Here is an 11322-nt window from a genome sequence, read left to right as displayed (position 1 = left end):
ACATCAAATCTCTGATTTTGGACTGCTTGGTTTCCACATGTAACCTATCAATAATCGCGGTTTGCAATCATCAACGATGGAGATAAGGAAAATCTCAACACTAAATATACAATTTTGATGAAAATAAACTATACAGCATCTACGCGTGTTACTTGGGACTGCATCACATTTACTAAAAAATGGTCTTTAAGAACTTTGCTATCAACCTCCAACGCACTTGAGATATGCTTTTTGACCATAACAGACGCAACATATGACATGTAAATATGTTAAAATTTCTCAAATTGAACACCAACCTTGAGAAGGGTATCGATCTTAGTTTGTTCAACTGTAACATTTAACGAATGGGACATCTTCTTCGGTCTTCTCAGCAACACAAAACTGTAATGAAGAATAAATTATGCTAAAAAATGTGAAGCCGAATGATGATCATTTTAACTAAAGAAAATAAAAAATTTCTATGTTTTCTGCCAATGATACCTGATTTGGGTCTAAGAAGTCTTTCATAGTATTCATCTTTTACATACTTTAAGATTACATATTACTTTCGCAGCCTGCTGTTGAAATCAACTTTTGGATTGAAAGATCACATATTTGAAAAGATGGAAGCAAAGGCATCAACTTTTCATTGGTATTTTGGAAAAATCTTTTAACCCATTGGCACGGAACAACCTTTTAGCAAACTTCTTTACACTAGCCGAAAACTTAACATTAAATGGCCCGTTAACAAACTCAACAGCCTTGGTGATCTCATTTGTTCTACTAAATCCCTTCAACATTATCTTATATGTAACCTCATCTGCACGACAACCATTCGCTTCCATTTCTAAAAACAATGTATTCGCTTTATCAATTTCACCCATTTTACAGAACCCGTCAATCATAATATTATATGTACGAACATTAGGCCGCAAGCCTCTGGCAGAAAGACTCCAAAAAATCCCATACGCACCATCCGTTTTCCCAGATTTGCACATGCCATCAATCATGCAATTGCACGTGACGATATCAGGAACCATACCATCATCATCCATCACGTTAAACATATTCAAGGCTTCATCTAGCTTCCCGTTTTTACAAAGGGCGTCTAATATAGTATTGAAAGTGAATATATCTTGAATCAAACCACGCGATTTCATTTCTATAAACAACGAATTCGCTTTATCAACTTCTCCAACTTTACAGAACCCATCAATCATAATATTATATGTACGAACATTAGGCTGCAAGCCTCTAGCAGAAAGACTCAAAAAGATCCCATACGCATCATTCGTTTCTCCAAATTTGCACATACCATCAATCACGCAATTGCACGTGACAATATCAGGAACAATACCATCATCATCCATCACGTTAAACATATTCAAGGCTTCATCTAGCTTCCCGTTTTTACAAAGGGCATCTAACATAGTATTGAAAGTGAAAACATCCTGACTCAAACCACGCGATTTCATTTCAGAAGAAAGCGTACGAGCCTCCTCATGTCGGCCCGCGTGAATCAAACCACTAATTAGAGTGTTGTATGTAACTAGGTTAGGATCAATACCGTTCTTAGACATTTTACGAAACATATTCATAGCTTCATCTATTTCTTCATTTTCAGAGTACCCTTTGATTAAGATGTTGTAACTCATAACCGCAGGCGTGCAACCATGGCCAACCATAGAGTCAAACAACTTTAGGGCTTCATCCAGTTTCCTATTCTTGCAAAGGGCATCTAATAGCGTGTTGTAAGTAAACGTATCTGGATTAAAACCATGAGATTTCATATCTTTACGAAGCAAAAGCGCGTCCTCAAGTCGGCCCGCGTGACACAAACCTAGTACAAGAGTGTTGTATGTCACAATACTAGGAACAATATCTTCCTTACTCATTTCACGAGAAACACTTAACGCTTCGTCTATTTGTTTGTTTTCAGCGTACCCTTTGATCAAGATGTTGTAACTAATAACCGAACGACTGCAATCTTGGTCAACCATGCAGTCAAACAACTTCCTAGCAACATCCAGCTTCCCAAGCAAACAGTAACCGCCAATAAGTGAATTACACGTCACAGTATTCGGCATCGCACCTCTTTGAATCATCAACGACAACAAACTTTCCGCTTCAGTCACCCTCCCTTCTACACACAACGCATCCAACAAAACCGTAAACGTATGCACATTCGGTGAAATATTCTGCGCATGCATTTCACTCAACAACTCGAGCGCCTCATCCCATGAGCGCGTGCTACACAAACCGTGAATCAAGCACGAGTACGTCACAACATTAGGTGCCACACCCTTTTCCTTCATTTCACCAAAAAACCTCAACGCTTCTGAAAACCGTCCACTCTTACACAAACCATCAATAACATTACTATACTGCACAATCCCGGGCGGACAGGTCGACGTTTCCATCTTCTGAAGCAAAAAAACCGCCGCACGTGTATCTCCCGACTTACAAAGCCCATTAACCAACGTCCCGTACGTGACAACACTCGGTTTAAACCCGACTTTCATAATCCCAACTTCCATAATCCGATCAAACAACTTAATCGCTTGACGCAACTTATTATCATCACATAACCCTCTAATCAAAGTATTGAAAGTAGCACTATCGGTTCGGTACCCGAGCTTAACGGCTTTCGCCAACACAGCAAACCCAAACTCCACTTGTTTCAAGTGACAGAAACAGTTAATTGCAATGTTGAAGATGTAAATAGTGGGTTGGATAACAGGGTTGACTCCCAAAAAGTCAAACTGTTTAATTAAAGCAATTGCGGTATTATAATGTTTCATATTAACAATAAAGGTTAAGACTTTAGTGAATTGTGGAATTGGGGGTACTGGGTTTGAATAAACCATACGATTAAAGCTATGAATAGCATCTTGTAGGGTTTTGGGTTTTGTGATTGTGGGATAATTGGAATGAATGGATTGAGAGTATGTACGATTGAAGAACTTACGGGACAAGTGGACGGCAAGGTGAGTTCGAAGTGGATGGTTTAATGGCGTCATTGTTGTCGTAATGTCATTGTCTGTAAAACCCTAGTTTCAGCGTATGGTGGGTTTTGAGTTGATTAAGGTTGTCGATTTAATCGGGTAAATGGGTCGGTCAACGAGGTGTCGTGAACAGGCCGGTTCGTGAATTGTGACGAGTTGATCCGGGTCTGGTCTGATTGGCATATTTTGTTCGGCCTTTTTATTCAATTTATTATTATGTTCTTTAAATTTAAAACCTTTTTATTTAATAAACTGGATGTGCCTCAATGACAGAGCACTCATTTTACTGGTAAGAGGTAGGGGATTCAAACCTCACTATCATCAATTTATATGGGAGATATGAGGGATGACCCTGGCTTGCTAGGGTTCGAGTCCTGATCTCACCTGGTTTTACCGGCTCCTCATTGTCGTGCCGTTTGGTGGGTGTGGGGGTCGTGTTTTATCTAAAGAATCTCTCAATAGGTGGACCGCTAGGGGCTCTGTCCTTCCAGGCTCGTGGCCAGCTCAGGCTACCTTTGGCCATTGGGGGCCACGTACGAAGTACCCGGTGTTACTTAATTGGTCGTAAAAAAAAAATCTTTTTAGTTAAAAATTAAATGAGTCTTTCAATTTAGTTTCCTTCTAATATACTTTACGTTTATTATTATTATTATTTGTTTAATATCTTTTGTTAATATATAATTATTTGAGTTTATACTACTAGGCCAAGTGTTATTGACTGTTGAGGCGTCAAGGGAGTGACACACTGACACCATCCACAGTGATCCACCTCACCTGTAAAGAGCCGCCAAACCACAACACCTCCCATATTATCATGCCAGCACCAAACCACAACCGTTCTCTAGCCATCCCTTAATGCCCAATAGGGCTTAAAAAGGTAGGGTCCACCTCCTTTATCAATTGCACTTTTTTTTTGTTTTTTGTTTAATATCTAGTTAAAATACAACACACTTGTTAAAGGATGAGTTGGTTAAAACTCACCATTAACGTGACAGTGAAAGGACATTTTAACAAGACCATGCTAGCCCAATCACAACACATAAGTGTCATTGTAATTTATAATTATTTAAAATATTAGCATTGACGTGTTTTTATTATGAATTTGAATAATTTTGTGAAGTGATTATCAAAGAAAGTATGAGATCATAAGTTCATAAACCACTGGCGAAGTTTTACTAGTGCTGGGGGAGGCTCCGGCCTCCCCGGTTTTTTCGTGTAGTAGTGTAAATTTACCTGTTTTTACCCTGAAATTTTTTATGCGTAGTGTAAATTTAGGCGTTTTTAGCCGAAAATTTGAGTATGGCCTCCCATCGTTTGTGAATTTTTGTATACATTTTGAGTTCGACCCCTCCCCCCGGGTGTCTTAGTCCAAGCTTCGTTACTGTTCATAACCCTCTTATTTTCCAATTCTTCGTGGATCAATGTCGATTGTTTATGGGCCCGAACCCTTTTAGGTTTTTCAGTTTCTGGGTCCATAATGAAATGGCGACTAAATCCATTGAATATGTCTTTGCATTGGGAGTTTGGGACCGGAAACAAGTCTTTATTGCAAAAACTTGATCCATCAAGTATGATATTAAGATGCGAAAAAAATAGCTAAGGGAAATGGCCATAGTAGATCCACTGAGTTGAATCAAAAGTTAATGTTAAAATTAAAAGTCATTTAAATATTATTTCATTTCTAATTCCTTGTTTTTTATGTCTTTATTTACAAGAATTTTTTCCAAGTAAGTCAAACATGCTATATGTTAACTTGGAAAAAATCATGGGTGATTGCTTAATTAATGGGATATTGATAAGGAAAGGAAAAGCTGGAGATTGGCTGGACACGCTCCTTCTCTCGTTCTCTCTCATCTATAAGACAAGCCAACAGTTCATCACAGTGGCGGATCTAGACATCAATTTCAAGGGTAACGTCCAAATTTTTTTTTTACCGTATTTCACACAATGTAAACCAGGGCCATCAACGAGAATCGTGAAAAAATTTTAGGCCGAAGGCAAAAAAAATGGCCTTTAAATTAGTTGAGTTATTGGGTTTAAATATTAAAAATACATATTTTTTATAATATATATATATAAAACAAAAAGAATAAAAATTCAGGCCTATCGGGTGTCGGGCCGGGATCGGTCGACCACCCGGCCCTGCCTTATAGCCGCCCTTGATGTATAGAAACATGATAATAAATAAATTTAAATATACCGGGTGCAAATTTCTCCTATTCGGTTTTTGAAAGCGTAAACTCGAGACATCACATCCTCTTCTTTTACTTTATTAAGCGTTTCTCTTTCGACTACATAAATTAAATCATTGTTTAAATACTCATCACCCATTCAGTTGCACAAATCCGTTTTGATAAGCTTCATTTTAGAAAAACATCTTTCAACGATTGCGGTTGCAACCAGTAAAACCAAGGCTAGTTTCAATATTCGATAAACCAAAGGAAAAGTGGTGTGCTTTCCCGTTTCCACCATTACACGAGCAAGGTCACACATTACACCCATTTTTGCAATTTATCATCTTCCTTTAAAGTGTGATAAAAAGTCGTAAGATCATCACTCGAATTACACCATCTTTCTTCATTACTAAAATTATTTGGACGCATCTCATAAAATGACACTATCTTATATCAAACTTAGTAAATGAACTATAAAGATTTAAACTAGACATATTTTCTAACAAACTAGTTAAAACCTCACTGTATCTATTTTCATGTTCTTGAATTTGCATATCCAAAACTATATTAAAAAACTTCACCCTCAAAATGGTGTCGAGTGGTGGTGTCTGGTGCAACGATGTTTGATGTCTGGCTAGTTTCCAATTTCCAAACAACGAGTATTACTTTTGAAAATGGTTAATCGGTTTTAATTGGTTTGGGCGTTAAACTTTGGTCGGGCTTTTCTTTGCTTGAACTTTTAAATTGGTTGAGCTTTAAACAAATAGGGATAACGTCATATTTTTTCAGGGGTAACGAAATACGAAAACATGTCTAACAAAATAATTTTTTACACTATTGACGAAAAGTTGAGGGGTAGCGGAGGCTACCCCTAATGAATAGCTAGGTCCGCCCCTGGTTCATCGCAGAAGGCAACACATCATATTTTACATTATATTTGATTTAAAGCATCTAATCTCAATCATTCGACTAAGCTATTCTCCATAATCGTTCGTGTTATTAGTTCTTGTAACAATCTGTAAGAATTAGGGTTTATCATACCACTAGTTTATTTGATTGATTCCTGTAACCATAACCCTTATATACGATTCTGGTATTTATTCATCCCTGTTTGTGTTCAATCAAGTAATTTTACAGTTAAGCTACTTAGAATTACTAGCATAAACCATGCAACTGATGATGAAATCCAAGACAGCACAGAATGGAAAATAAAACTTGCCCTAAAGTATGTGAAGGTCGACTTGCGTATACCGACATTAAATTGACATTTGAACGATAATTGTATTTCTTATGTCGGAAACTAATTGCTTACGAATGCCTGTTTTGAAGATGTAAAAAATCATTTTAAAAAGAATAAAAATTCGTAGGAAATATTAATTATGTTGACATTTTATTTTGCTTTTCCCAACCCAAATTGGAAAACTATATTCGAGTGACACCATTAAAAGAATTCTCGGGTTCACCATTGGTTATGCGGGTTGAACACGTCTAGACACAGTTCCAACCGTGCCATTAACATATCAACCTGTTTGTGACCCGAACTCGTTTGCTCCAAACCCAACCCCGTTTAACTTCACATCAAGTAATATCGTGTTATCGCACATCTTATAAAAGTTCTGGCTCTAACGAACTAAAACCCAAATGCAACAGTTTGATAATTAACTCTTATGATGGGTAGGGGTTGAAAAAGGCACCAGACAAGAGGCCGTAACTGAAAGAAAATATTTCACGAGATGTTCATAGGATTGGTTTAATATTCAACAAACTTACATAATGCATGTGAATTTAATGCACTACCCATTCAATTTATTCTGGTGGTACTTTACTCTTAACTACTTTTCACAACTTTCATATATCCCCATCACATGATGCAACCTAATTAAAAGCCGGCCTAATTCCTCACTCTCAAATAAATTCCTCGTTTTATCTTTTATTGGTATACATTTATCATTCATATGAAAATATATTAGTTGTATTTGTTGCATGTATGCATATTAACGTTATAACATATTAAGCTAGATTAGGAGTATATGGTTAAATACTCGCCTCCTTATGGATTGTTTATCCTACACATAGACCGACGGGCCGTTTCTCTAATTGCTTGAACATGCCCGGCCTTATTAGTTAAGTTCCTAGTATACCCTTTTACATATATTCACAATGAGAATTTGAAGGTTTAATCCCAGCAGTTCACAAGTGAAAGGGCTAAATGGTTAAGCCGAGAAAGAAGAAAGTTAAAGATTATGAGTCCATATATCTAGATTAAGGGGGGTGAATGGTTTAGTCTTGATAAATGTTTAAATTATTAGAGATTAAGTCGGTTATTTAAGCTTATTGAGTTGTTTATAGTCATTATAATTATCTTTATATCAGGATAAGTTTACAAAAGTTCGAACCGTAGTTGGTTTAGGTTTTGAGTTTACTACAAATAGAGTTAATAAAGTATGCGTGCATGGTCAAGTTTTTCAATTTTATTATAACAAAAATAGTCGAACGAGTTGTTCAAAATTGTGTTCTTGCGTTTGTCATTATGATACTATAACATTGTTTACAATTAATAAACTTCAGCTATTATTCTAATAACTGTTTTTATTATTGTTGTTATTGTAACACAAATTTAATTTTACATCAACTGTCCACCAATATTGTAGACATTTGAATTACGCTGCATCATTGATGGTACTTCTTTACAACTGTGCTAGCTAAAAGTTACATACATTTTACAATATTATTAAAGTTTAGAAAAGATGATCACTATATAAATAATCCATCACCTACGTACATTTCACATTATGATCATACATAGTATTACCAGCCAATAGTTTCAACAAATCAATTCATGGCTGTTTCTACATTTTATGGTCTTTCATTCCCCTTAATCTTATTAGTTTTGGTACTCGCAACTACTTTCCCTAGTGTTGCAGCTCGAGCGTTTTTTGTGTTCGGAGACTCACTAGTCGACAATGGAAACAACAATTATTTAGTTACATCTGCTCGGGCTGACTCGCCTCCTTATGGCATTGACTATCCTACACATAGACCAACGGGTCGTTTCTCTAACGGCTACAACATGCCCGATCTTATCAGTTAAGTTCCTAAAATACCCTTGTACATATTTTCATAGTTTAAATAATAAAAATAATATGTGCAAATATTTATATGGCTCTTACAGTTCTCTTATATTGAGTGTTTCCACATATATCTGTTTTCTAGGTCAGCGTATGAACGCGGAGCCCACATTGCCGTACTTGAGCCCACAGCTAAGGGGCCAAAGACTACTCGTTGGCGCTAATTTTGCTTCAGCGGGGTTGGAATACTTAATGACACCGGAGTCCAATTCGTATAACTCTTTTCTAACTTACATTTTATGCTCTACCATGAACCTAAAATAAAAAAAGTTATAACATATGTATTGAATTGCCAATGTTTTCAGATAAATATAATCCGGATGCCATTGCAACTAGAATACTTTAGAGAGTATCAACAGCGAGTAAGCGGGCTTATAGGAGCGAGCGAGACCAAAAAGCTCATAAAAAACGCTCTCGTTCTCATTACCCTTGGTGGAAACGACTTTGTCAATAACTACTATCTGGTCCCCAACTCGGCCTGTTCTCAGCAATACAACCTCCCTAATTATGTCCAGTTTATCATATCTGAATACAAAAAGATCCTAACAGTATGCACATAAACATATATATAAATATATATTCATTTGTAATATTAGTTTTCTAAAACAATAAACCTTATGTATCTTGACTGCAGAAATTGTATAATTTGGGAGCCCGTCGGGTTCTTGTGACCGGAACCGGCCCGTTAGGGTGTGTCCCAGCAGAGCTAGCCGAAATGGTGAATGTGCAGCTGAACTTCAACGGGCTTCGGAGTTATATAACCCGCAATTATATCAAATGCTTAATGACCTCAACAACAAAATAGGCAGTCATGTATTTATAGCCGCGGACTCCAAGAAAATGCACTCGAACTTCATTACTGATCCGAGAGCCTACGGTAAATACCCCATTTCTAGTTAATATCTATATGCTATACACTTTGTGGTTGCATTTTAGCTCAAGATGGTTCGGTTAATTCGCGCAGGATTTGTGTCATCGAAGATAGCATGTTGCGGACAAGGCCATACAATGGGCTCGGTCTATGCACGCAGTTGTCGAAATTGTGCCCCAATAGAGATTTGTATGCATTTTGGGACCCCTTCCATCCATCGGAAAGAGCTAACAAGATTATTGTTGAGCAAATGATGACCGGGTCGAGTGAGTACATGAATCCGATGAATCTAAGCACCATTTTGGCCTTAGATGCTCAGAATTAATTAGTGACCATTTATTTCAATAAGACTCGATGTGTATGATCATCCATGCACTAAGTTGATCTTGATTTTAGTTTTTTATGTGTTTAATTAATTAAACATGTTTGTGCAAATTAAATAGTTCATGTTGAATACTTTTGTTGTTTGTAAGTGAGAATATCTCATGGAAAGATGCTAAAAGAAAAATGTTTCAAATTTAAATTCATGATAAGCATTTATGTAATCTTCCAAGTAATTTCTGTTTATGTAATATATAAAAGTACTTCTTTTTCCAAGTATATAGAAATAACATATATGTATAAAAAGTAAAAAGTCGTAACATATGAAAACGGAAACACACCTCCTTGGTCTTAAAAAGCGTGCTTTAAGCGCAAACATACACAAGGCGATGGCCTTGTTGCCTACATAAGGCGACCAAAGTACAAAAAGCACAAGTGAGGTGCAATTTTTAGCCAGAAAAGTGCATATGAGGCGCACATTTTTTGTATGATGGTCATTTTTTTGCTTTAGAATGTTATACCACATATTGTTTAGGTTGCATGTACATATAAGTTATTTGTACCTGAAGTTAATCTTGAAACGCGCTTAAGAGAAAACTGAAGATGTTAAGTGAAAGTATTTTAGTATGTTTATTTTGGTATGATTATTAGAATGGTAAGAATATTATGAGTTATTTATTTTCCTAGAATAGGTTTTCTTGTTTTGTAAGTTTGTTAGTTATTTCTTGTTTTGCAAGGCTCATGTAATTTGTAAGAGTTAAGAATTATAATAAGAGAAGAGTCGATCTGGTTGAGATCAAATGTTGTGTTTGTGTTTTTGGGTCTAATTTTCAAAAATTTATATACTAAATCCCATAAAGCTTATTTATAGCTAAATATTGAGTATGGGATGCTAAAAACCTATGAGATATTTTCAATAAATTATATGAAAACCGTACACCTCGCGTATGAAAATCGGTGTGCTTTTATAGTTTTATACTTTGCACTTCAATTTTAGACCATGTTGCTTTTGTATGCTTCTTGCTATTTGAAACCAAGCACGCCACTATATTTCTATAGAAAATCCAAAAGTTAAATAGGTTTAACTTTTGTAGTAATAAATAACAACGAAAGGGATATGTGAGTATTGAAAGTTAAGTATTAGTCCTTTGTGTTGGCATGTGCGTAGACGTCACAAAATTTCAAGGACGTAAATGTTCTCCATAATAAGGCTCAGGACCCCCCCCCCCCTCTTTCATGCAAATATTTGAACCGGCAATATATTAAATCTCGTTACACAATATTGCATTTCCATATGTTAGACGTAATTTCCAACTTAATAGGCCCCCGTCACGTGTAGGTAACTGGTTGGATCTATTAGACCCGTGAGATTCATTAATATGTAATGGGTTTATGGGGTTGCAATTATGGTTTTATTATATTTGGTAATGTCTTGGCTAGCAAGTTAGGTTAGTCTATATAAACCGAGTTATGGTTAGACACAGTGGCGGACCCAGGATTTTTAGACAATGGGGTCCTATTTTTTTTCGGTGTTCAAACTTTTTGGGTCAGCTCGGGTCAAGACAAGAAAACATAATAAAAAACAATATCATAATAAAACACAAAAAATGATATCATTCAAAACGATAAAAAAACATTACAAATTCTTAAAGTTGTTCCCTACGACTTTTCATGTTTTGAAAGCGAATCATTACTTCTTCGACCGTAATGTTGGCAAGAATCTCCCGTTCGATATAACAAATGCAAGCAATATTTGAAGCTACCAAACCATTCAAGATTAAAACTTCTTAGTTTACCACAAATTAATATCTCGTTTTGGATAATCATGACCTTGCGGTTAACAA

At 36.2% G+C, this 11322-nt stretch overlaps 1 protein-coding gene and 1 pseudogene across 3 annotated transcripts; one reads left to right on the top strand and one right to left on the bottom strand.

The window, feature by feature from the left end:
• Window positions 1–208: 208 nt before the first annotated feature.
• LOC143594918 (uncharacterized) lies at window positions 209–3187 on the bottom strand. Of its 2 annotated transcripts, none has more exons than XM_077074103.1 (2): window positions 546–3187; window positions 209–363 (listed from the first exon to the last, which is right to left on the bottom strand). In XM_077074103.1, the coding sequence occupies exon 1, from the start codon at window positions 2997–2999 to the stop codon at window positions 618–620; it is 2382 nt and encodes a 793-aa protein (XP_076930218.1). In that variant the 5' UTR covers window positions 3000–3187; the 3' UTR covers window positions 209–363; window positions 546–617. The 2 variants fall into 2 exon arrangements, with proteins under 2 accessions (XP_076930218.1, XP_076930217.1); XM_077074102.1 differs by having other exon boundaries at window positions 351–381; window positions 481–3187.
• Window positions 3188–7997: 4810 nt separating this feature from the next.
• Window positions 7998–9589, top strand: LOC143594919 (GDSL esterase/lipase At5g33370-like; annotated as a pseudogene). The gene is made up of 5 exons (XR_013146434.1): window positions 7998–8244; window positions 8372–8498; window positions 8592–8834; window positions 8921–9163; window positions 9251–9589. The product of XR_013146434.1 is annotated as a GDSL esterase/lipase At5g33370-like (transcript).
• The last annotated feature ends 1733 nt before the right edge of the window (window positions 9590–11322 follow it).

Source organism: Bidens hawaiensis, unplaced genomic scaffold (assembly GCF_021521415.1).
Source record: "Bidens hawaiensis isolate Kalapana, Puna unplaced genomic scaffold, B.hawaiensis_p1.1 tig00044298_1, whole genome shotgun sequence".
Classification (NCBI taxonomy): domain Eukaryota; kingdom Viridiplantae; phylum Streptophyta; class Magnoliopsida; order Asterales; family Asteraceae; genus Bidens; species Bidens hawaiensis.
This window is presented reverse-complemented; position numbering and strand designations above follow the sequence as displayed.

Bases quoted from the DNA above. Each gene is read 5' to 3' on its own strand.
- LOC143594918 (XM_077074103.1), bottom strand. From the start codon at position 2,999: ATGACGCCATTAAACCATCCACTTCGAACTCACCTTGCCGTCCACTTG.